At 45.1% G+C, this 26,178-nt stretch overlaps 1 protein-coding gene across 1 annotated transcript in view; it reads left to right on the plus strand.

Annotated features, from left to right (window-relative positions):
* The first annotated feature begins 10,424 nt into the window (after window positions 1-10,424).
* LOC137357350 (zinc finger CW-type PWWP domain protein 1-like) overlaps window positions 10,425-26,178 on the plus strand; it is a 73,920-nt gene continuing 58,166 nt past the window's right edge. Inside the window, exons 1-5 of the mRNA XM_068023615.1 lie at window positions 10,425-10,674; window positions 17,176-17,298; window positions 19,891-19,953; window positions 22,697-23,031; window positions 24,764-24,842. Of these exons, the coding sequence (XP_067879716.1) occupies window positions 17,235-17,298; window positions 19,891-19,953; window positions 22,697-23,031; window positions 24,764-24,842 (541 nt within the window). The 5' untranslated portion in view covers window positions 10,425-10,674; window positions 17,176-17,234. The remainder of the gene's footprint in view (window positions 10,675-17,175; window positions 17,299-19,890; window positions 19,954-22,696; window positions 23,032-24,763; window positions 24,843-26,178) is intronic.

The raw sequence follows: 26,178 nt of genomic DNA on the forward strand, positions 1-26,178 counted from the left end.
ACCAGTTGCTGGAAAATCCAGCTATTCCTGGCAAGAGGGGGAGCAACTGCTTCCAAAAGGCAACTGGAACCCACAAGCTGGTTGCTAGTTTACTATGGGACTTAAATCTTCTGTTGACAACAAAAGACAGCCACCGACAGAGCTCTATTTCCCAACTCAATAATGGTCCGCAGTTGGCAAGTCGCAAAAGTGGAATTCGCTACCACAGAAAGCAGTTGAGGTCAAAACACTGTATGTTTTCAAGAAGGAGTTAGATATAGCTCTTGGGGAGAAAGGGATCAAAGGATATGGGGGGAAAGCGGGAACAGGTTACCGAGTTGGATGATCAACCGTGATCATAATGAATGGCGGAGTAGGCTCGAAGGGCCGAATGGCCTACTCCTGCTCCTATTTTCTATGTTTCTATGGCAGTATCTGTGGAAAGAGAAGCAGAGTCAACGTTTCGGGTTAGGGACCCCCGAAGAAGGGTCCCTGACCCGAAACGTTGGCTCTGCTTCTCTTTCCACAGATGCTGCTAGACCTGCTGAGTGATTCCAGCATTTCTTGTTTTTATTTCAGATTTCCAGCATCTGCAGTATTTTGTTTTTATTCTATGTTTCTATGTTTTATTATTGGTCAAGGACTCATCTGCCCTAATCATACCTCTTCAAAATATTCAGCTATTTCAAGGATTAATTCTTGGGGGGTATTAAATTTAAAGAAAGATTTTTCATTCATAGAGCACCCTCTTCTTATTCATTCACAGGTTGTCGGCATCATTGGCAAGGCCAGCATTTATTGTCCATCCCTAAATCCCTCTTGAGATGGTGGTGGTGGTGAGAGCTGCCTTTCTCAACCTCTGCAGTGATGGTACCCCTACCGTCACATTTTATTACAGCAGTTTGGTACATACGAATTAGGAGCAGGAGTAGGTCACCCGACCCCTCGAGCCTGTTCCGCCATTCAATAAGTTCATGGCTGACTCATGGCACAACTGAATGGCTTGCTCAGCCATTTCAGAGGACAATCAAGACAAGCTATGGGTCTGAAGTCACGTGCCAGCCAAACCAGACAAGCACTGCAAATTTCCCTCTCCAAAGGGTGTTAGTAAACCAGGTGGGTTTTTAATGACAATCTGATAGTTACATAGTCACCATTCCTGATTTTAATTTCAGATTATATTTTAATTGACTAAATTTAAACTTCCCATGGTGGGGCTTGAACTCATGTTTTATGGGTTATTAGTCCAGTGATATAATCACTATGCTACCAAACCTACTCACAACACCACCCATAATACAGATCTCACAACATAGTAGCCAGTCTTGAAGCCCAACCAGTTTGTGTCGGCATTTGTCTTTCACACAAGCAAATATCCCTAATCCTATTTACCCACCCTATTCCCAGATCTCTTCATCCCTCTGCCCTATATTACAATAGTGGCTACATTTCAAAAGTACTTCATTGGCCGTAAAGCGCTTTGGGATGTCATGTGATCAGGAAAGGCACTATATAAATGCAATTCTTTCTTTAGGTACCTAGAAACTTAACAGGTGGAAGTAATTTCACCCATCATTGAAAAGAGCTGTCCAATGAAGTCACTCTTCCCCCGTGACCCTGAAAATTTTTCCCCTTCAAGTATTTCTCCAATTCCCCTTTTGAAAGTTACTATTGAATCTCCTTCCACCACCCTTTCAGGCAGCGCATTCCAGATCACAACAACACGCTGTGTAAAAAAAATTCTCATCTCCCCCCTCTGATTCTTTGGCCAATTATCTTAGATCTGTGTCCTCTAGTTACCAACCCTCCTGCCACTGGAAACAGTTTCTCCTTTTTTAAAAATGTATTCATTCATGGGATGTGGGCGTCGCTGACGAGGTCAGCATTTATTGCCCCATCCCTAATCGTCTTTGAGAAGGTGGTGGTGAGCCGTCTTCTTGAACTGCTGCAGGCCCTGTGCTGGAGGTACTCCAGTTTCAGATGCTCAATGTAATCTCGAATGTTGGTACAGATTCCGTCACAGCCACTAACCCTGGAAGTGATTTCCCCAGCCTCACGACGCTCTGCGTAAAAAAAAAAGTTTCTCCTGCTCCCGGTTCTAAATCTCTTGCATTTGGTCTTGCAACGAAAGCCATCTGTTCTTGGCCACTACAACCACAAAACAGTCTGCCTCTATCTATCCAGTCTTTCCCTTTTGTATTAGTAAACACTTGTATCGTGCCATTATGCAATCTGTGTTTTTGTAAAGAAAGAAGACCCAATTTGTAAAGACTTTCTGCGTGTTATATTTCCTTGCAGCAGGCAGTGTCCTCATGAATCTGTGCAGGACTGCCTCTAAAACCTCAACATCCTTCCTTTAGTGTGAAGTCTAATAATGCACACAGTACTCTAACTGAGGTACTATTGATGTATTTTTGTAAGCTCAACATTACCTCTTGGCTTTTATACTCTATGCTTTTTGTGATGGAACCTAGAATTCCTTGAGTTCTTTTTATGGCCTTATTGAACCTCATGTGAACCTGCACTCCCAAATTCCTCTGCTGAGGCTCGTTCCATTCAGACTATACTGACGGCTGATTTTTGTTTTAACCGAAATGCATCACCTTGTGTTAACTGACATTGAATTCCAGACTGTGAGTGCAGCAACTGTTGTTACACAGGCACCTCAGCAGCCACTCATAAAACCGCAGTGAGATGATTATCCAGTTCATTTCATAGAACGGTCACAGCACAGAAGGAGGCCGTTCGGCCCATCGTGTCTGTGCCAGCTCTCTGCAAAGAGCAACTCAGCTGGCCCCACTGCCCCCGCCCCCTACCACCACCCCCGCCTTTTCCCATAACCCATGTGCATTTTTCTTTTCTCTTCAGATGATTATCCAATTCTCTTTTGAAAGCCATGATTGAATCTGGCCCCCCCACCACACTCTCAGGCAGCGCATTCCAGATCCTAACCACTCGCTGCGTTAAAAAAAAAGTTTTTTCCTCATGTCGGCTCTGGCTCTTTTGCCAACCACCTGAAACCGGTGTCCTCTGGTTCCCGACTCCTCCACCAATGGGAGCAGTTTCTCCCCATCTACTCTGCCTAGACCCTTCATGATTTTGAGGGGTGAGGGGGAAATGTTGATCAAGACTCCCAAGAATTCATATCCTGCAACTAAGATCTCTTCAGGTGAATGCTGGCAATCCATGGGATTTTTCACATTCCACTAAAGAGATAGACCGGGCCTCAGGAACATCTAGATTCACCAGCATGGTACTAGGGATGAGGGACTTCAGTGATCTGGAGAGACTGGAGAAGCTTGAATTGTTGAATTGTTCTCCTTAGAGCAGAGAAGGTTGGGAGAAGATTGTGAAGAGTTTTGATCGGGTAAAAGCTGTTTCCACCTGGCAGGAGGGTCAGTAACCAAAGGACCCAGATTTAAGATAATTGGCAAAAGAACCAGAGGGGGGGAAATGAGGAAATCTTCTTTTAGACAACGCTTTCTTCCGATCTGGAACGCATTGCCTGAAAGAGGGGTGGAAGAAGATTCAATAATAACTTTCAAAAGAGGAATTAGATAAACACTTGGAGGGCTATGGGGAAAGAGCAGATGAGTTGGGCAGCTCTTTCAAAGAGCTAGCACAGGCGTGATGGGGCAAGTGGCCTCCATCTGTGCTGTATGATGACTACTTTAATATCTCATCCAAAAGATGAAGTCTTCAACACTCCCTTAGTATTATACTGGGTTTTGAGCCTAGATTATACTCATGTCCTGGAGTGGGACTTGAACTCACAACTTTCTGACTGAAAGCGCATAAGTGCTACTCACTAAGCCATGGAGCTTGCATGTGTCCATGGCTGGAGGTTTCGATAACAAACTGGATGGTTTTTAGACACTGGTAACATAGAAACATAGAAAATAGGAGCAGGAGAAGGCCAAGTGGCCCTTCGGGCCTGCTCCGCCGTTCAAAAAGGATCATGGCTGATGGTCTAATTCAGCACCCTGTTCCCGCTTTCTCCCCATATCCCTTGATCCTTTTGGCATTAAGAAATATGTCTAAGAAGAGTTGTCTCCCTGCAAAATTCACAATTCTGTGGCAACTCAATGCAATATTGTTTGAGTCGAACAGGGCGTTTGTCACCTAATGGTTCCACAATCTTATCTCCTTGACATCGGCCTAGCTCATCCATTTCATTTTCAGTCTGAAGACCAGTTCTCCAGTCACACTGATGTGGACTGGAGAATTTTCATTCTGAGGAAGGATTGGATGGGGACATATTAGGGACATTGAACATAGCTTTAATAAGGAGGTCATGTCTTACAGATATAACTGTACTTTTTGAAGGAGCCACCAAGATGGTGGATGAGGGAAGTCCGGGAGATATTGTCTACGCGTCCTTCAAAGAGCTTTTGACAAGGTACCGCACAAGAGTTTCCTGTACAAGATTGAAGCCTTTTTTTCATTCATTCGTGGGATGTGGGCGTCGCTGGCCAGGCCAGCATTTATTGCCCATCCCTAATTGCCCTTGAGAAGGTGGTGGTGAGCTGCCTTCTTGAACTGCTGCAGTCCATTTGGGGTAGGTACACCCACAGCGCTGTTAGGAAGTGACTGGTCTGCAAATACATCTATAATTTCTCTTTCATGTGCCTTCTTAATCCAGATCAATATCATTGCACCTGATTCTATTCCTTCACTGTCGCTGGGCCAAAATCCTGGAACAGTATCAGGTGCAATGATATTGAGCTGGATTAAGAAGGCACATGAAAGAGAAATTATAGATGTATTTGCAGACCAGTCACAATTGGTGTCCCACAGGGATTAGTGTTTGGGCCATTGCTTTTCACTATTATGAATGGTCTAGATGTCGTTGTCGGGAGTAATTTTTCGAAATTCATTCACAGGCGAAGACAGCATTTATTGTCCATCCCTCATTGCTAGGCCATTTCAGAGGACAGTGAAGAGTCAACCACATTGGTATGGGATTCACATATAGGCCAGACCATGTAAGGACGGCAGAGTTCCGTCTCTAAAGGGGCATGAGTGAACTAGCGGAGTTTTACAACAACCCAGCAGTGTCATGTTTACCATTACTGAAACTATTTATTTTTTTTTAATTCTCGATAAATCAGTTAATTGAATTTAAATTCCACAGCTGCTCTGGTGGGACCTGAACACAGGTCAGCTGGATCATTTATCCAGGGCTCGGGATTAGTAATTCAGCAAAAAAAAAAAAACCACTGTGCAACCGCACCCTCCTGTTGCATACGGTACTACAATCTGCAGGAGTGTTGGGACGGGAGACTATGCTCAACTCCGTCAGGAAAATCTTAGTGCATTGGAGGATTGAGCTCGTGACTGGCAAATGACATTTCGTTTGGAAATGTAGTGCAGTGCTTTACTTACGGGCAACGGTGAATGACAAACAGACATACACACTACAGGGAGCGTCATTAAAGCAGGTGGGGCAAGGAGGGGAGCTGGGTGTTTTAGTGCATAGATCGCTAAAGGTTCATGAGCAATTGCCATTGAGTGATAGCTAGAGTGGAGTTGCTTGATAGGACAATTGGCTGTAAGACAAAGCATACTATATTGTCCTCAGACAAGACCCCAGTCAGGCCTCAGTTAGGAATCTGTGTCCAGTTTTGGTCTCTTCAAATGTTTGTGGTATTGAAAAAAGGTGTAGGGGACGGTTACTGGATTAAACCCCAGTATGAAGCATTTTACAACAACAACTTGCATTTACTTTTAGCGGCTTTAGCACAATAAACCATCCATTCACAGGAGCTTTATAAAACCAAATATAACGACCAGAAAGCTTGGCCAAAGAGGTCGGTTTTAAGGCGCCTTAAAGGAGGAGAGAGAGAGAGAGAGGCGGAGAGGGTTTAGGGAGGGAATTCCAGAGCTCGGGGCCCCCAGGCAGCTGAAGGCACGGCCGCCAACGGTGGAGCGATGGGAATCGTGGGGGGTGGGGGGGGGGGGGGGTGGGGGGGGGATGCGCAAGAGGCCGGAATTGGAGGAGGGCGGAGATATCGGAGGGTTGTCGGGGCTGGAGGAGGGTTACAGAGATAGGGAGGGAATTTGAAAACAGGAATGAGAATTTTGAAATTGAATTTTAAATGTAGTTATTAAGATAGGCTAAAAGAGCTTTGATACTACACTTTAGGAAAGCGTTTTCTTCAGGGGTGATCTGATTGAGGTTTATAAGATAAGGGAGGGAATAGATTGTGGTCCAGTTGACATTGCGTTCCAATTAAACAGTTTAGGGAGGATCAGGGAGTGACAATTTTAAGTTGTTTAAGGGCAGATTTAGGTTAGATATGAGGAGGAGGTTCCTTTCTCAGAGAATAGTGGACTTCCGCAGCAGCCTGCCGGCTTTCCGAGGAACTCCAACTCGCTGACTTCCTCCATAGGAGAGCTGGATCTGTTTCTGGCTGGGAGGCAGATCACCTCGCACGAGAGGTAGTCACAGCAGGGAGTCCAGGGCTAGAGTGGTCCCGTGGACTGGTCTCGATTGCCGAAAGAGCTCTAGAGAGGATTGTACCATATTTTCCGCCCCAAATTGTCCCTCTCCCAGGATGTCACGGGTTTTGGCTGGGTTAGGGAGGCTGTGCATTGTGATGCACAAGGTATCACAAGCTGTGTTGAGCAGGCTGGATGGATAAGAGCAGCCCTTTGAGATCTCTATGCTCCTCCTCTTGAACATCCCCGATTTCCCATCGCTCCACCATTGGCGGCCGTGCCTTCAGCCACCTGGGGCCCCAAGCTCTGGAATTCCCTCCCTAAACCTCTCCGCCTCTCTCTCTTCTCCTTTAAGACACTCCCGTAAAACCCTCCTCTTTGACCAAGAAACCACCCCCCCGCCCCCTACTCTCTACTAAATAGAGAGTTAACTGATGTTGGCTGGGGAAACCGTCAGGCTACTATTGGCCTTTGGCTCCAGGAAAACAATAAAACATCATCAGTCGTGTCTTCTTATCCGAATCACAAGTCAGCAACCCCCTTGCTGGAAAGTAGAGAACAACACTGAGCTTGACAGTGATGCCCCAGTGGTTGAATAGCTGGCTAGACTCATGCATGAATGATGATCATTTGAGTGAGGAACCCAGTGAGTACTGCTGGATCATCCTGGGACTGAACCACATCAGGAGTGGATATCCCCGGAGAAAATTTCAGACGGGTAAAGAATGATACTTGTTGAAGGGTTAAGCCATTCAGTGCCTGGGGGGGTGGGGGGGGTGGTGGGGGGGGGGCGGGGTGATGTTACTGGTGGACGCTCGCAGAGCTGGAAGACGCTGTCAAAGTAATCTTGGTGAGTAGTTGCAGTGCATCCTGTAGACAGCACACACATGCACCCACAGAAGTCTCAACGCACTTCTCAGCAACAGGATTACTTCTGGGATTAATCAAACACAACAGCCAATTTGTGCACGGCAAGATCCCACAAATAGTAAATGAACCAATGAATGGCCAATTAATCTGGGTTTTGTTTTTTGGTGGCATTGGTTGAAGGAGGAATTTGACCAGGAGAGCTCCCTGCTCCCCTTCGAAGGTCACCACCCCAGCTGGCAAATGGGCCCTTGGGGGCTTGGTTTAATGTTTCATCCAAAAAGCCGACAGTTGTGACAATGCAGCATCATCTCGCTACTGCACTACGGTGTTAACATAGCTTGTGTCCCGGAGCGGAGATTCAACCTGCTACATTTGGACTGAGGGGTAAGTTTGCCACCAAGTGATTCAGACTGACTGTGCCTCCCTCACTGGGACATCATAGTTTGACTGCTGTTCAGCCTTCAGTCTCTTTCTCTTTCTCCCACTGCCACTCTGGGTAAATTTTCCAATTGCATGCTTCTGGCCGAAGACTTGCCCAACTAGGAGCACACATTGGAACGTGCATGAGAGCAGCCTACAATCTTCCACATGGTCCTCTTCCTTTATAGTCTCTGGGTCGAAATCCTGGAACTCCTGACCCAAGCAGCACTGTGAGAGCACCTTCACCACATGGGACGCCAGCAGTTCAAGAAGAAGGCACACGGCCGCCTTCTCGTGGGGTGGCACAGTGGCGCAGTGGTTAGCACTGCAGCCTCACAGCTCCAGGGACCCGGGTTCAGTTCTGGGTACTGCCTGTGTGGAGTTTGCAAGTTGACCGTGTGGGTTTTCACCGGGTGCTCCAGTTTCCTCTCACAGCCAAAGACTTGAGGGTTAATAGGTAAATTGGCCATTATAAATTGCCCCTAGTGTAGGTAGGTGGTAGGGAATATGGGATTACTGCAGGGTTTGTATAAATGGGTGGTTGTTGGTTGGCACAGCCGCAGTGGGCCAAAGGGCCTGTTTCAGTGCTGTATCTCTAAATAAATTAGGGATGATTGGACATTCTGGAGATATAATAAGGCATGACACCAATGAAAGTTTTTCAATCATTTCATTAAGGCCGCAGCCTATTTAAACCAAAGGATTTTACACCTGAAAGGGGACACAACAATATTATGCAAAGCCCTTAAGCGGTAATTCACTGTTATCACCAGCAGTAGTTTCTATCCTAATATAAAAATAGGAGCAGGAGTAGCCCATTCGGCCCTTCTGATAAGACTTTACCAGAGTGAAGTTTATTGGAGCAACACCAGACCATAACCTACATTTAAATGTGAGGCAATTCCCAACAGCAGAGGTGGGGGTGGGAGTTGGTGGGTAGGATTGGAGGGCTGTGGGGAAATGGCTGGAGAAATGAGACCAATGGGAAAAGCTCTTTCAAAGAGCTGGCATAGGCATGATGGGCTGAATGGCCCCTTTGCTACAGGTTCAAAGTTTCCCAAAGGCACCTAAGTGGTCTGGTACTCTTAGTGTTAGCTGTAGCTCAGTTAGTCGCAATCGTAAGTCAGAATCTATAAAGGTTCTGAGCTCAAGCCCTGCTCGAGGACTTGAGTACAAAAAAAAAATCAAGGCTGACACTCTGGTAGCGAGGGAGTGCTGCGCTGTCAGAGGTGCTGTCTTTTGGGTGAGATATTAAACCGAGGGCCCATCTGCGTGCCTGGGTGGATGTATCCCATGGCACTATTTCGAAGAAGAGCAGGGGAGTTCTCCCTGGTGTTCTGGACCAATATTTATCCCTCAATCAACATCACAAAAAATAGATTAGCTGCTCATTACAACGTTGATGTTCGTGGGAGCTTGCTGTGTAAAAATTTGACTGCCGCTTTACAGCAGTGACCACGCTTCAAAAGCACTTCATCGGCTGTAAAGGGCTTTGAGACGTCTGGTGGCCGTGAAAGGCGCTATATAAAAAGAGTTAACGGCCAGAATTACATTGGGCAGGAGGCCCCGTGCACCAGCTGAAAAGTTGGGGGAAAACCCGCCTCCGCTGGGCCCGGGGAGCCAGGCCAGGATTTTTCGCTCCCCTATGTTTAATTAGGAACATAGGAGCAGGAGCAGGCCATTCAGCCCATCGAGCCTGCCCCGCCATTCAGTACGATTATGGCTGATCATCCACTTCAATGCCTTTCCCCCCCCACACTATCCTCATATCCCCTTGGTCTTGGGCGGGACTTCCACCTCCTTGAGGCAGGAAGTTCCGCCAAATGGAGCTACTGGGCAATCAGTGGGCCAGCCGCTCTTAGTTCCAGCCACCAGGAGTGGGTCCACTGCGAGGCGAGGGGAGGGGGTTGTCGGTTGGGGTGGAATGGTGCTGTGCGTTGGGGGCGCTTGGGGCTTCGGGGGCGGACCTCTGTGGGGCACTGGGTGCCCGATCAGGAGGCCCCCCCTCCGCCCCCCTCGGCCCGCAAGAAGGCCACCTGGTTCTACCGGTCCGGCCACCGAGGGTAAAATACCAGCGGCGACGGGAGGAGGCCCTTAAGTGCTAGTTAGTGGTCCTGATTGGTCTGGGGAGGGCGGGAATGGCCCTCACTCCGCCTCCCACTCAATTTTACGCTGTCCCACCACCAGCCCGCTCATTTGGGGGCCGGAACATTTCGACCTGAAACGTTAATTCTGCTTCTCTCTCTCTCTCTCCACAGATGCTGCCCGACCGGCTGAGTATTTCCAGCACTTTCTGTTTTTACTTCCGATTTCCAGCACCTGCAGTATTTTGCTTTTATTTAATGCTATATAAATGCCAGTGTCGTGGGGGGGGGGGTTTTTTTTTCATCTTTATTATTTCCAACAGTAGTTTCTGGGCCAAAGGGTCTGCAGGAGCTGGCAAGTTTTAAAGTCTGCCAGAGAGTGATTGGAGGGAGGTGACATGGTCTGGGTGTGGGGGGAGGGGAGGGGGGGGGGGAGGTTTCGATATGCGGCCGCGCGTCCGCTGGCCGCAAGCACTCGCCGTACCGAACGGCGCGCCTGCGCAGACGGAGGGCGGGGGGGGGGGCGGGGCCGGGAGCTCGGCCGCTGATTGGCTGAGCCGGCGGGCGGCAAATGAGCGCGAGGCAGGTCTTGCGGGCGGGCGGGCGCGAGGCGGTGGCGGGAGAGCGGCGGCGGAGCGGGAAGCGCCGAATCAGTGCTGGAATCGCGGCGATATTCCGCCAGAGACCGAAAAAAAACCCCCCCCTAAATAACCACCAACCCGTTAAAATCGACGACAAATACTTTTTTTTTGAAAAAACGGAAAAAAAAGTTGTGTATAAAACCACTAACAACCGTCGAGCTAACCAACTCCATATAACAAACATAAAACAGAGAAAGGCGTCAAAAAAAAACCAGCAAGATAAATATTTCCAAGGAAAGGTATGACATATGGGTCAATGCATTGCCATAAATACTTCAAAAAGTGGTATAAGAAAAGCAGGCATGATTATCAAAAGCTGTGGTTTAAGTAGTCAGGAAAATGTGAGGTGCTGTATAGACAGTGGGATAAATACTTAACACAAGTCAAAAACAAATTAATATCAAAAAGAGGTGTAAACGTCCAAGAACACAGTGGAACAAATGTTCCAAAATGTGGGATATTGCTCAAGAACAATGGAATAAACGCTCCAAAAAAGGAAAGTGGGACCTTCAAATACAGTGGAATAAGCGCTCAAAAGTACTTGGACAGTGGGGTAAATACTTAACAAACAGTAGAGTTTAATCACGTTTTAGGATAAATATCTGAAGAGCTGTTCAAAAACGGCGATAAATGCCTCAAAACTGAGGAAATGTCGCCAAAATAATTGAGAAATAGCTCAAAACATAAATACCAGGCGAATAGACGGATAATTAGCTCAGGGTTTAACACCTAAAAAAATACAGGGCCAATCCCTCAAAATTATTTGGATAATTAGTAAAACTAGTATAAATGATTCAAAAACAACACAACAGATAATTCCAAATGAATGGGAAAAATAAAACGGAGATAACTAGTTCAAAAAACAGTGGGATCGATACCTTAAAATGGTCAGATAAATAATTGTAAAACGAGGATAAATATCTCAAAAAACAGGGATAAGTATCTCAAAACAGCAATAAATACTTGAGAAACAGGAGGTTGAATACGTCAAAAAGACAAAACAAAATAAATACTTCAAAAAACAATTGGAGATATCCCTTAATAATTACCTTAAAGTAGCACAATAAATACTAAATGAATTGGATAAATACCGCAAAAATTACTCAGCAAGTATCTCAGAAAACAATGGGATAAATCCCTAAGGTAATGAGATAAATACCTCAAAAACTCTAATATTTCAAAAAGATGGGATAAAGATCCCAAAAACTTGGTTAGACACATCATAACTGGAATAAATCAAAAACTGGAATGCCTCATAATTATGAAATAAATACCTCAAAAGCTGCGATAAATGAAAAACTAGGATAAATACCTCAAAAACTGGGATAAATATTTCAAAAACTGAGATAATTCAAAAGCTAGGGCAAAAAAACCTCAAGAGAGAAACCCTTCAAACGCAGTGGGGTAAATACCTCAAATTAGAAATAAGGGCCTCCAAAAGGGGGATGAATACTTCAAGACCTGAATTTCAGTAGGATAAGTATCTCAAAAATGAAGGGCAAAATACCATAGGAAAGTGGAAAGAGGTTCAGCAGAAACAGTTGGATAAACATGCTAAAATACAACTGGTAACTTTGAACGAGGTTAAAGTCCCCAAAAACTGGGATAAATACCTCAAGAGAGTGTGACAAATACTTCAAAACAGTGAGATAAAAGCGAGTTAAATACCTCAGAATAGTGGAAGAAGTACTTTAAAAACAAGGAATCTAGCTGGACACAGTGGGATAAATATCTCAAATATTTTCAGTGTGTCTTAGCTAAAGTGTGAAGAATGTCTCAAGAACAGAATAATATATCTTAAAACAGTGTCTGTGATAATAAGTAATACTATTATAGCAGTTGGTGAAATGCATGCTTGAAAAACCATACATGATGTAGAAAATAGCTTGAAAACTGCACTGTAGTGTCAATTGCTGGTTTCAGCGCTTTGGGAGCCAGGTGAGGAGAAAAAAAATTGGTGGGGGATCTATCCCCAATGATTTCCAGTGCTGCTCGCGTCGAGCACCATGCTGTGGAAGGCAATAGCACTGGCGTCCCGTACGTGCGGCAGATGCATGCAGAATGGGCAGATCATAACATCAGTCAGTGTTTTAATGCTGGTTTGATGTCCAACCCAGCGCCAGCACTGCATCTGAGAACCTAGGAGCCTTCTTGCTGGCCTGCTGCTCCATTACTCTGGTGTTCTTCCTGCTTGGAATGTCCCAGCCACTTCCAGCAACAGCTGCAGCCAAAATGATCTTCCCCTTCAAGAGGTGCAGGCTAGCTTTAGGTTGGTGCTAGCCTCACATGAAATTGGTCCCCCTGCTGAGCATGCCGCCAATCAGCAGTGTGCGGCTGCATGGCACAATCGTGGAAAATGAGAATCACTTCCATGGGGCACGGGGTAATCGCACCAGTTGATGGGCCTTAATGAAGTTTTCCCCCTTGGTGCAATAATTACAGTAGTTAGTGTGATAAATACCCTCAATGTATAATGCTTTGTGAAAGATACCACAGCGTTATAGCATCCACTGTAAAAAAAACCTGTAAAATTATGCTTAGTGTGACAAATACTTCAGCTGTACAGTGTTATACTTCTTTGTGTCGAATTACCTTAACCGTTGTATTTAGGGTGGTTATTGTGAAGAACAACCGTCATTACATTATAGTGCATAGTGTAATAAATACCTCAACTGTGGCATTAGAATGTGTAGTGTGTTCAGCAGGTATTATCGCAGTTTGTATAATGGTTAGTCAATTGGAGGGAAGTACAGGAGCTGAAAAGACTCTGCAAGTCCAATTGGCTGATCCCCAAACTCTAGGCACCTTCTCCCTCAAATACCAGTGATCTCAGGTGCCTCCTTGATCATGGCTCCACTTAATAATGTGTAACGAATACTGGTTGCAGTAATTACAACATTTAAATTTGTAATAAACACTAGATAGAGTCAGTGTAACACATACAATGTAATAAGTGTCTCAGTAATAGTCATTACAGTATTCAGTAAATACTACAATTATATAGTTTCATTCTAATTTTTCTAAGTCCAAATCCTTCAATTTTCTGCCAGTTCCTGTGGCCCCTGCAGATGATGCATAACTTGCAGGCGAAAGGGCAAGCAGTTAATTTGCTTCAGTGATTCCACAAATACTTCTCTGAGTGAGCTAGCAAGGACTACAGCTTACACCAAATTCTCTTGTTCTGATGTTCTCTCTCCACTCTTACGAAGACATACTTGGTCCAAGGCTGAGGTTAAAGGCAGCCCATTTTCCTCTACCTCCAAAATTGAATTAAACCCCGCCCCTCGTGTGTGCACAGTGTGGCTGAGGTCATGAACTCGGTGGTGTGCAATATCAGTGCTGCATTCTGCATTCCCAATGGCTCAGTGAGTAGCTGAGTGACACAGACCACAAGGTTCCTCGTTTCACTTCCTTCACGCACCCATTGGCGATGTCGGCTTAAGCTGTGTTAGCCCTATGCTTTGGAATTCCCTCCTTCTTTAAGACACTCCTGAAAACCTACATCTTTGACCAAGCATTTGGTCACCTGTCCATATGTCAATTTTTATGTCTGAATATGCCCCACTAAAGCGCCTCGAGGCATTTTGCACGAAGTGCATGTTATTATTGAGTGCCTGTCTCAGCTGGAGTGACAGTAGGGTGGGCATTAACAATTGGCTGACGGTCCCTAGCCTGGGGGAGGAAAATTAGTCAGGTGTTCTTCTCCAAAGCTGCTGGAAGTGTGCACTTGTGGATATTAGAGTATGACAGGATCAGGGTCTGTTATGATGCCCACTATGAATGAATAGCATACTGACACTCACATTCAAAGCTCATACGTGAATTTTTTGTGCCTGGGATGAGGGCATCGCTGGCTAGGCTAGCATTTATTGCCCATCTTTAATTGTCCTTGAGAAGGTGGTGGTGACCGGCCTCCTTGAAGCACTGCAGTCCATGTATTGAAGGTACTCCCACAGTGCTGTTGGCTTGGAGTTCCAGGATTTTGACCCAACAACCATGAAGGGACAGCTGATATCGTTCCAAAGTCAGGATGGTGTGTGACCTGGAGGGGAAACTGCAGGTGGTGGTGTTCCCACATGCCTGCCGCTGTTGTACTTCTAGGCGATGGAGGTTGTGGTTTTGGAAGGTGCTGTCAAGGAAGCCTGGGTAAGTTGCTGCAGTGCGTATTGTAGATGGTATGCATTGCTGCCATTGTGCGCCAGTGCTGGAGGCAGTAAATGTTTAAGGTGGTGGATGGGGTGCCGATCTAGTGGGCTGCTTTGTCCTGGATGGTATTGAGCTTCTTGAGTGTTGGAGCTGTACTCATCCAGGTATTATAGCCACTGGGTTATGTGTTGGAGATTGACTGGCACTTGTGAAACTGTCAACATTTTAAGAGAGAGGGGAATGAGAAAATTGGCATAGAGAAAACCTTTCATTTTACACTGTCTCCTTACTGAAAGATTAATTTTTTGTAAATATTTCACCAATGGCCACATAATTTAATATTTAGGAAATACTTTTGAGTTATCTAGTCATATTTATTGAGGAACATTGTAGTATTATAAATTAATAATTGAAAAGCTGCTGCGGTTATCTCTATATTATGTTTATGTGCACATCCAAACCATAAACCTTAGGTCAATATTTATAATGGAAAGATCTTCCTTGAAGGGCTCAGCCTCTCCCAGAAGCTTAAGCTTGGACTGGATATTTATGCCTATAGTCTGGCAGCTAAAGGCAGATCCTGCAGTCGAAGTATGTGCAGTGTACCCAGGATAACACCAGCACCCTTTTCTTTGGCCCTGTTGGGCTTTGGGTGACCTCAGGTGCAGTGGCTGTGGACTACCCCTGCTTTTCAAGGGGTGGATGCCACTGTTGCATCCTTCCAGGAATTTGTGAGGTTGTGTGGGGAAGTGGTGGGGTTGTTTTCTGGCCTGGGGCTAGGGCAGTGTGGGGATGGGTGGGTTCAGATCTGCCACACACGACAGCAGAATGGAGCTCAAAAGGTGAATTTTGGGGCCGAGCTATCTAATTCCAACTGGTACATCTTGCATACCATCTTGCTGTGTTTGTCCAGCTTCAAACTAGTAAGAGCTGTAATCTTAAATATACAATAAAGGAATCTGTATAAAATAAAGGCCACACATTTATGGTTTTCACGTATTAATGGACACAGTTATGGAAGTAAAACCACCAATCACCAGTAAAGAATATAGCATACGATCTAATCCAAATGGTATTTGAATTATTCAGTCACTGTAAGTTGATGGCACTGAGGTTATCCCCGACGTTGCATAAAACCCCTATTATATAACCTCACTTTCAGCAATGTCATGGGAAATTTGCTCATATATATAATATAATTAGTATTTAGGATTGGACAGACTAGTTGTGTGCCAGGTATTGTTAGGTTTTGTGAGAGAGGATGTGTTGAAGGAATTGATTGAATTTTAACTTACCAAACAGGTGGGCTTGGATCGTGTGGGAGGGTAAAATCTCAAAAATCTGTTTCTCGCCCTTTCCAGGCTTTAATTGAGTTCAGAATGTGGGCGGGTGACCAACCTGATCCAAGGAGGTGGGTTACAATTTTAAATATGATAATGAGGCTCCGAGCCTCATCAGCATGCAGGTTTTAAACTTTTCCTGCTGTCAGCCGTGTTTCCTGAGAGCTGAATAATCTGGCAGCTTCCTCAAGGCCTTCACACCTACCTCCTGGATCCAGGTGTCTGCCTGTGAAGCCTCCATGATGGCCTTCTCCCATGGCCTCCAACATTCCCCCCACTGAGGCCTTTGATCCCCCCACCATGAGGTCTCTAACCGCCCACCCCACTTGCGGTCCCTGACTTTCCCAGCCATGCCACCTCAGGTTCCCGATCTCCCTGCCCCCTCCTCCCTCCCCCCTCTCCACCACCCCATGCCACCTCAGGCCCCTGACCCCACTTGGTTAGGCAGCCAACCTGATCAATAACCCTCCCCCCCCCAAACCCCCATCCCCCATTGCCCCCATTGACTACCCTCCATCCCGTGGCTGTCCTTGTCTCCAGTGGGCCTAAATGCTGCCATGGCCATCACTGACTGGCCCCCTGCCCGATTCGAGGCCCAGCCTATCAATCAGGCTGGCCTCCAGACAGGGAACCGATCAGTGACACGCTGTGGAGTTAAAGCTTTGACTTTTAGACCGACCTGCTCCCTGCGGGCCAGGTCAGTAAAAATTCTGCCCAGTATCTCTGTAACCTCCTCCAGCCCTACAACCCATCCCTAAATTGCTACATTCCTCTAATTTTGGCCTCTTGAGCATCCCTGATTTTAATTGCTCCACCATAGGCAGCCCTGCATCAGCTGCCTAAGCTTTGGCTCTGGAATTTCCTCCCTAAACCTCTCTTCTTATTTAGCTCTCTTTCCTCCTTTAAGACACTCCCGAAAACCTGCCTCACCTGCCCTAACATCTCCTAATATAGCTCAGTCTCAAATTTTGTTTGGTAACACTCCTGTGAAGTGTTACTATGTTTTACTATGTGAAAGGCACTATATAAGCACAAGTTGCTGTTACGAAATAGCAGAGTGAGAAAGGAAAATGACAGACTAAACTATAAAATAAAGTTGGAAAGACAAAACAGGCAGAAAGTGAGGACAAAAAGTGGAACAACATTGTCATTTAAAAATTATGAATAGGAATAGTTTTAAAGTGTGAAAAAAAACTTACTAAAAAAATTACTAAATGAAGGACATTAATTTTGACTTTCATTCTTTACTCCCAGGGACAGAGTGTGTGAAAGAAGGAGACCTGTACTTACCAAATAGTAATTGCAAACGTCACATGAACCAAGTTAAACTGCTCAGAGAGCTGAGGTACAGAGAGAGAACCATGAAAGACTTTGAAGGTGCAGTTGTGCTAATAACTTTTGATTTTCTATATTTAAACTTTGTACAATACACAGTGAATAAAACTGAAAGTTTAGTAAAGATTCAAAGCAACAATAGAGTGTACAGGGTCATGGAGTTGAGCAATTCAGGTTCTCCCACTCACCCCGAGTTCCTTATCTCAGAAGTGCATCTCTGGAAGATGATATCCTTGTAGAAGAAAAGAATAATTGGTCTTCATTGCATGACCCAGACAGTCAGCCAAGAATGTCAGCCAGGTGTAGAAAAACCTGTTTTGCACAACCTTGAAGGGGACATGATGGACCCAAGTGGATCGTGCTGGCTTCCCCACCTATTGCTAAATGCTTAGAATGCTGTGCCATGCAGGAAGAAGCATCAGGGAACTTTCAAACAAGCACCAAGACATAGCTTGGCTGGTGGTGAGGGCCCTCCCTGTCAGATCCTTCCTGCAGGCCTGGAATCTCACCACCTCTGCATGCTGCCCCCGAGGTGGCTGTGGTGGGGAAGAGACTGTTGCCCACCTCCTTCTGGAATATGCCTTTGCAAAGCAGGTGTGGAAAGAGATGCAGTGGTTTTTGTCGAGGTTCATCCCAAGTAGCTCTGTAACACAGGAGTCTGCTCTACGGGCTGTTCCCAGGGACGCACACCAAGATAAACATGAACTGCTGCTGGAGCACCATCAATTTGGTGAAAGAGGCTCTTTGGTCTGCCCAAAACTTGCTGGTCTTCCAGCGCATAGAGTTGTCCATGACCGAGTGTTGCAGACTGGCACATTCCAAGGTCCAGGACTACGTGCTGAGGGGCTTGGGGCAGCCGCTACAAAGGCTCAATGGGGAAAGGCCACTGTGTAAGGTCCTCCACCATAGTGAACCGAGGGGCTGGACCCATGGAAAACCCCTCGGGCTGTACACACAAATATGGTTTTGCTGTAAAATGTACATTGTATGTAAAATGGAATGGAAGAGTTATGAGGCAACTCACTCCTGTATTGAAGAAAACTGATTTCCTTTGCACTTTCTGAAATGTCAACTTGGTGCTGTTTTGAACTCCTTTGTAATTTTTTTTTACAGATTTTATGAATAATTTTATGAATATTTTTGAAATAAAATGCATCGGGGAAGCTAACTGACATACCAGAGGGTGGTAAATCTGTGGAATTCTCTACCCCAGTGGGCTGTGGAAGCTCAATCATTGAGCATGTTCACGACAGAAATCGATAGATTTCTGAATACTAATGACATAAAGGGATATGGGGATAGTGGGGAAAAATAGCATAGAGGCAAATGATTAGTCATGATCTGTTTGAATGGCATAGCAGGCTCGATGGGCCGAATGGCCTACTCCTGCTTCTATTTCCTATGATTCTTTGGTCAATACCAAGGGAAAAGTCCATGGCTAAGACTACTTGGTAAGGCAGGGGATCCAAATCGATTGTGCTTCCTGTGATGGGTTTGATTCTCCTTGCAGTACAAAATAATTTCTTTCCAACATTTTTTCCTGCTCTGTTTTCTGTATTTTCCTCCCCTACTCGAATTATCTTTATTGCTTTGCATTTCCTCTCACAGTTCCATCAGTGCTGTTTTTCAGGGCATACCTCTCAACTCTCCTGAATTAATCAGGGCCACTGAGAAAACGGCAGCTGTGCAGAAGATTCCCAAGTCTACAGAAAATTGAGCCAAGCACTCATCCTTTCAACAGGAGGCATGCTTGAAGAGGGTGTTAGGAGTTTTGTAAAGAGTGCTACAGGGTACGCCACTCTCTGATGTTTGCTTTCTCTGTCAGGAGAGGGCTGCGGCTGACGGGTCTGACAAGGATTAGCATCTCTTTTGAGGAATTGTGGGCATCAGTCAGCAATTACTGTGGCCCAACAGGTTACATGAATAAAAACAAAAGGGATGGAAAGCAACAGTCCTGATTTCTCCTGGAAGAGGATTGATAGTGTAGCTGGGGAAGCAGCCTGTGGCTAGAATTATAGCTTTGAGGAGAGGACCTTATGGGAGCCTTAGGTCTGCTGACATAGCAACTGTATATGTATATTATTGGTACAGTTGCAAGCCCCCAGTCTCTGGCATCATCACTTGTATAATCAACTGCATAATACACCAATAATATTGGCGCTAAATATGTACAACCTATAAGAGAATTCCTATATGTCCTTTATGCTGGCGGACAATTGCTCTGGTCGCTGTGTGTTTGTAAAGACTACTTCTGGTACACATTTCTAGCAAAATCATAAAACATGTTCAAAAAGCCGTCACTACACAGAGCCACCAAAACATTTCTTCCCACTGCCACTTGTGCAGAAAATCAATAATACTTAATATAAGCAAATAAAATATGTGGAAGAATTTTAAGTTTTCCTTGACGTGTTTAACTTCTGTTTTGATCAGATATTGGGAGCAGCGGTAACAGTGTAATAACTGGTCAAGTACTCTATCTTGCAATAATTGGGAGTAGTCCTGTGAAAAAGCAGTATCACACTGGTGCTCTCACACAGGTCCTATGGCCACACCCCTGTATACGATAGAGTAACACATCTCTAAAAAAAATCTCTTAATTGATTCTCATTTTGTATACTTGCTTTTCTCTAGAGCTGAGGAAACTGTGCTGCGCTGATATTCCCGGTGCGATTGAGGTATCTGCAGCAAGCAATGGTAGGTTGTTACAGGTACATCGCTGTACACATAGAGGTTCCAAGCACTCCTACATTTGTTGGGAAAAATGGGCTTTTGTTTGATAGTTTCGGTTACAAAGAATTTCTATATTTAAATCCCCTATATTCCCTCATCCATGCCTTTGTTACCTGTAGCTTGACTCTTCTACTGCACTCCTGGCCAGCCTCCCACAATCTACACTCTGTAAACTTGAGATCATCCAAAACTCTGCTACCCATGTCCTAACTCACATCAAGCCCCGTTCACCCTGTTCTCACTGACCTTACACTGGTTCATGGTTAAGCAGTGCCCCAATTTATAAATTCTCCTGCTTGATTTCAAATCCCTCCATGCGCTTGCCCTCTCCCTATCTCAGTAATCTTCTCCAGCCCTACAACCCTCTGAGATCTCTGTGCTCCTCCAATTCTGACCTCTTGAGCATCCCCGATTTTCATCGCTCCACCATTCACGGCTGTGCCTTCAGCTACCTGAGCCCTAAGCTCTGGAATTCCCTCCCTAAACCTCTTTGCCTCCCAACATCATTTTCCTCCTTTTAGATGCTGCTTAAAATCTACCCCTTTGACCAAGCTTTTGGTCATCTGTCCTTATGTGGCACATTTTGATGTATAATGTCCCTGTGAAGCATCTTAGGATATTTTATTGTTCTGATGAGTGCAAGATGAAAAGCTTTGACAGCATGTCTTTATTTTCAGCAATACTCAAGTTCTATACTACCAAACGACTATTTTGCTATATCTCGTGAATGGAGGAAACCTGTTTCTCCATGCTATTATACTGACCAGTAAGGTCCCAGCTATGCTCCCCAGTCTGTGTCACACGATGCTAATCACAGCTGGCACAAGGGTATGAAATCTGTGCGGGTGGGGTGGGGCGGGGTGCTGTTGTCAGATTGGGAAACCCGGAAGCACAGGTTTCCCGATCACTGGTGGGGAGGGCGGACGGGGTGGTTCCGATGAGAGTTGGGGGGTGGAGCAGACAGATTGTGGGGTGGTGGGGAGAGGTTTTTTTTGCTGCGGTAGCTTGTTGTGTCTGTCGGAAACACTCCTGCTTTTCCTGGTCCACAAGCAGTGCTGTAAAGGATGGATTCAGTCTCTGTTGCCTCCTTTAAGCTGCCGATTTTCCCGAGGCCTGGGAAACCCAACCACCTGTGGTTAAAAATAAAATAATCATGAGGCATGCTGCCTTATTATGATATTTAAATAAACAACATGCTTCCTGAGAGCAGGATGGTTGCGCGCCCCTCGTTCTGTCTCCTTTAAAACCCGAAGTGAGTGGGTTTGAGATAGGTTCAGTTCCCCTTCCAGATTATTTGCATCTTAACCTTTGGCATGACCCCACCCCACCCATTTTCTTGATGCAGCTGTACTGTGCACCTGGTTTGAATGACAAAATTGCTGCAGAATATCCTGGATTAACAACTGTCTATTTTGATGTTAGTTCAGGCATCCCCATACAGTGATCCTTGAGCACTCCTATTTAATTTCACCCCTTGCAATTTCCCTTCCTCTTAGGCTGGAGGTGCTGACTTTGTCTTGGGTTCGGCTATTCCAACCCTCCACTACCTCGCCCAAATATCTGTTCCTCATCACCTGCACGAAACACTGGATTGCAATGAACAGTCGTAATCCTAGTTGATTTTATTCCTTATCCTACCCTGGAGCACTGAGACTAACAGTAGTCCTCGAACTGCTATCACCACAGGCCAGGAATTAAACCTTGGAAACCTTTGGTTTGTATCTTCAGTGACACATTACGAGGTACACCTTGCCTCAAGGCCATTTGGACGCTGGTATCATGTTTTAATAGTAATAGAATTATAGAATGGTTACAGCACACAAGGTTGCCATTTGGCCCATCATGCCCATGCTGGCTCTCTGCAGGAGCAACTCAGCTAGTCCCACTCCTTCTGCCTTTTCCCTGTAGCCCTGCGAATTTTATCCTCAGATAATTATCCAATTCCATTATGAAAGCCACAATTGAATCTGCCTCCACCACACTCTCAGGCAGTGAATTCCAGATCCTAACCACGAGCGGTGTAAAAAAAAAAGCTTACGTTGCCTTTGGTTCCTTTGCCATTCACCTTAAATCAGCAAAGAAAGAAACAAATAAAGGTATAATATTAATCATATTTTCTTTGTTACAGTTTAATGTTTTCAAAAGATTTCTTGTTAAACTTGTGCTTACAAAATCAAAATCAATTACTGTGTTGTATGATGTAAAATTAGTGTTAATTCATCTGCTCCTTATATGTAAATATATAATACTAGATTAAATCTAATTATAAACAGCTCCCAACATAAATAGGGATAGAAGTTTGTCTTGGTTGGTGGTGCAAAATGGGTGCTATTGCATTGACCATGTGTTATAGACCCCGTCCAACGTTTATGTTCTGTTGAGCTCAATGGAACTGAATAATGGTTGGACCATTTGTCGAACGTCCCATGCATCCCCCACCCATTTCAATTTCTTACTTTGCAATTTTCCTCCCCTTGCTGTGGGGAAATGCTTGCTTTCTGCATTGTACCATCCCGAAGGGTGTGGTTCCAATCAGGAGCACAGCATGTGGGGGATCCTGTGTGTGAACCTGCTTGCTGCTAATCCAAGGAGTGGTACTTGGGGCTCCAGAGCGCACCACGTTTTCTGTCATACCATGTGCAGAACTGTTGAGAAAGAGCGTAGGGAAATAAAAGTGCCTTGTCACTAAAGATCTTTAAATGTGCAGGTATCGAGAAGAGTGTGAAGAGAGGCACGAGCTTTGTAGCTTCTGGCGGGAAGGACAACATCCTGAAACTGAAGAAGAAGAAAGAGGTGCTGTGTGAGAACTCCTCTGCTGTAATTGAGGGTCAGAACGGCGACAGCTCAGAAGGCACACGTCCAGATATGGAAAAGAGGGGCCAGAAAAACTTTACACTGAAGAAGAAGAAAGCTGTGTTTGAAAAGAGACAGGCCAAGCCATATCTCGAAGAAGGCTGCATAACAAAACCAGGAAAAATCAGTGACGAAGAGAAGGTTAAAAGCAAAACCAAGTGTATTGGAGGCATAACTAAAACAAATAAGGTGTGGTTCTGAAATAAACCATCTGCATATTTGATAGATTAAAAACACCAGGCTCCCTGGTTGAAGTAGGTCAGGGTTTAAGTTAGAAAATTAACATATAAATATAGTTTAGGGAATGGTTAGATGGAGGAAATGCCAAAATTCCTGTTGATCAAAATAAAAAAAGGTATCAAGCCTAGAGAGGGTGGGTAGGTGCAGGAAGTGAGAAAACCTTGAGACGAGGTACCTGCGTGTGAAAGTTTCATGAGTTCATATTCAGTTCTTCTGTCTGCTCTCCTAATGGAGATAGGAACCTGTTTGAAGTTAAAGGAATCTGATACAAATGGGTTTGTCAGTAATTGTGCACAACTCAGTTTCAGTACACAGATGTAGTTGCTTAGAGACCAACCTGGGTTATGGTTGTCAACACTAGTTGGACGTATTTCAGGAGGTTCCATCACATGACCGCATGTCTCCATCCACATTCCTTATATTGCTTACCTGAGACGTCATCCTCGCTTGCTGCCCCACCCCAGTTGCAAAGCAAACAGACTGTTTGGTACTCACTTGGACGATTCTTGATTGTTAGTCAAACAGCCTTTTTCCTCATCTCCGATTATTTCTTTTTATGCCCCTATGATTTTTCTCTTGGGTTGGCAGGGAGAGTAATCTTTAATTCTTGGTGACTCCAAGACACCCCTGGAGGGTTGGCAAACCTAGTTCGATTTAATATATTTAAGTATAAGAAAGGAAGACTAGGTTTGATGTCAAGAAGAAAAGGTGGAGATCAGTGTAAAGGAGGAAGGGTGAGTTTGATGTGACGATTGTGGAGTTTGGTGTTGAAGGGGTAAGAAAGAGTGGGCTGGATTTAATGTTCCTTCCCCTTCCCTCCACCCCCAATAACACTTACATATAATAGTTGCCCTCTCACTCCACATGCTGGTTGGACCCCATACCCCCCGTCCCCCACGACTGCACTATAAATACTGAGAATCCCCCTTCCCCACCTTGGTGGTGCCAGCTTTCCCTGGACGGGAAAGTGAAGGCACGTGAGTACTGGCTGCTGCACGGGCAGGCGGTAAAATCGGTTTCAGTTTTATTTAAATGTATTCATGTGCTTAATTTAAATATTTAAAGTCAGGTCCTGTCGCCCAGCGGTGCTGGGGCTGCCACAGAGCCTCGCCACCACCTGGAAGATTGGGCTTAGCACTCCCGGCGCAGGACTCCTTGGCGGGCCACTGCCGGTACAATCTTCCGGCAGCCCCCCCACCCTCCCCCCAACCATGGATCCCGATGTTGGGACATCAACAAAATTCAGCCCAGTGTGTGGGTGGATGGTGTAAGAGTAGAGGCAGCGGAGAGATCTTCAAAGTACAAGGAGTAAGAGCTCAGTGGCATATAGCCTCACATTGGAAAAATATAGACCTTCTTCTTCTTCTTTGGCCTCCTTGTCTCAAGAGACAATGGGTAAGCGCCTGGAGGTGGTGCAATAAAGGTGTACACAACGTGTTTTATCAAATTTCTTTAGGTTCTGTTTTAAAAGTCTGTTTACAATAAGTGGTTAACATCTCTGTTAAAAAGCAGACAGAAAAATTTTAAATTTATCTATTTAACAATTGTTCACTCATACTGCACAGCATAATTTTACTGTCATCTTTTCTTGCGTCGCAGCTGGATAATAATTACCTGTAAACCTGTGGAATTATTCCTTTTGATTTTCTTTTTAAAGTGTCACCTTTGCTTATCTTTTCAGACGATTCCAACACTCAGTGACAGTCAGTATGAAAAGCTCTTCCAATCTGTCATAGACAAGTCTCTAGAGGAATGCATAGGTACGGTACCTAGACGTATGATTAGGATTTTGTTGAGTCTTGCGCCACTGTGTTTTAATTGTTAGTCAGCCCTCACATCTACACATTCGGCAATGGGTAAATTGTGGGCAGTGCACACCTGAAATCCTAATTTGCCCTGCCAGCGGGTGAGGCACTACGCCAGCAGCACGGACTTGAAAGATGCCCCCAGTGTCTACTTAATGATAGAGGTCTGTTATACTTTGTAGCCACCTGAGCACTGTTAAAGCATGTTGCAGACAAATATCTGTACATCCACAATCTTAGTGTGAGTGCCAGGGTGTATCCACGCCAAACCTCCACTGCTAAACCTTGCTGGACTTCGTGAGGTCGAAGGAGTCCTTCATGAGTCAGCGCCCGGGCCATTATGGACCCATCTTAGGTGTCTGCCAGAAGGAATGTTTGCGGGGGAGAGCGGGGTGGGTGCATGGAATGCAGCATTGGCTAATTGCTTGAGGAGAGGGCAAATGGAACCTCCACTGACCCCCTTTATAACAATTTCCTAAATATTTGGGGACCCTGCTCAGGTCCTAGATCTGAACCCATAGGTTGATATCAATTGATGTACCGGCCTCCTGGCTGCTTCTCAGGCCAGGGCTGAGGAAACTCCTGGTCTGGCAGTCTCCTCCTCTGGCTTCACTGCTCTGATGCAGGCTATCTTGTTTGGGGTGAGCAGAGATTCTGCTCACAAACAAGGGCCTCCCATGGTGCGTCAGAAGGCTAGCGGACGTTTGGGCCATTGGCAGCAAAGCCGATGGAGTGATAATGATTATATTTAAAATTAATTTTTAATTCTGATGAGATGAACACCATTCAAAGCAATCTGCAGATGGGCTAAGATACAACAGATGGATTTTAATGGAGATAAAATAAGGTCCATGAATGAATACACAACAATTAGCAAAAATAAAAAGGACTTTGGTTCAATTATTGATTACTTCCTGAAAGTTCCATGTGAATTTGAAGCTATCAGCAAAGTTGATGAAGTACTAGGACTCATTCCGCGAGCATTTGACAGTAATTCGAAGCAAATCTAACGAAGTAGAAATCGTTGGTAAGGCTGCATATGGAACACTGGACTATCAATGCATTATAGATGGTTGTTAATGTATAGGGATGAGATTTTATTTTTGTATATCTTGGGGACCTAATCTTTAACAGGGCTTATGTGGAACAGGCTCAGAAAGCACACATGTCAAAGCTGCATAATCCAGCGATTTCGTTAGGAGGTTAATTATGGAGGAAAAGTAGGCATTCCTTTGTTTTTTTGTTAAAAGAGGAATTTTAAACTCCAAATTCACTTGGCAGAGCCTGTAAG

This window comes from Heterodontus francisci, chromosome 48 (genome assembly GCF_036365525.1).
Source record: "Heterodontus francisci isolate sHetFra1 chromosome 48, sHetFra1.hap1, whole genome shotgun sequence".
In the NCBI taxonomy this organism is placed as follows: domain Eukaryota; kingdom Metazoa; phylum Chordata; class Chondrichthyes; order Heterodontiformes; family Heterodontidae; genus Heterodontus; species Heterodontus francisci.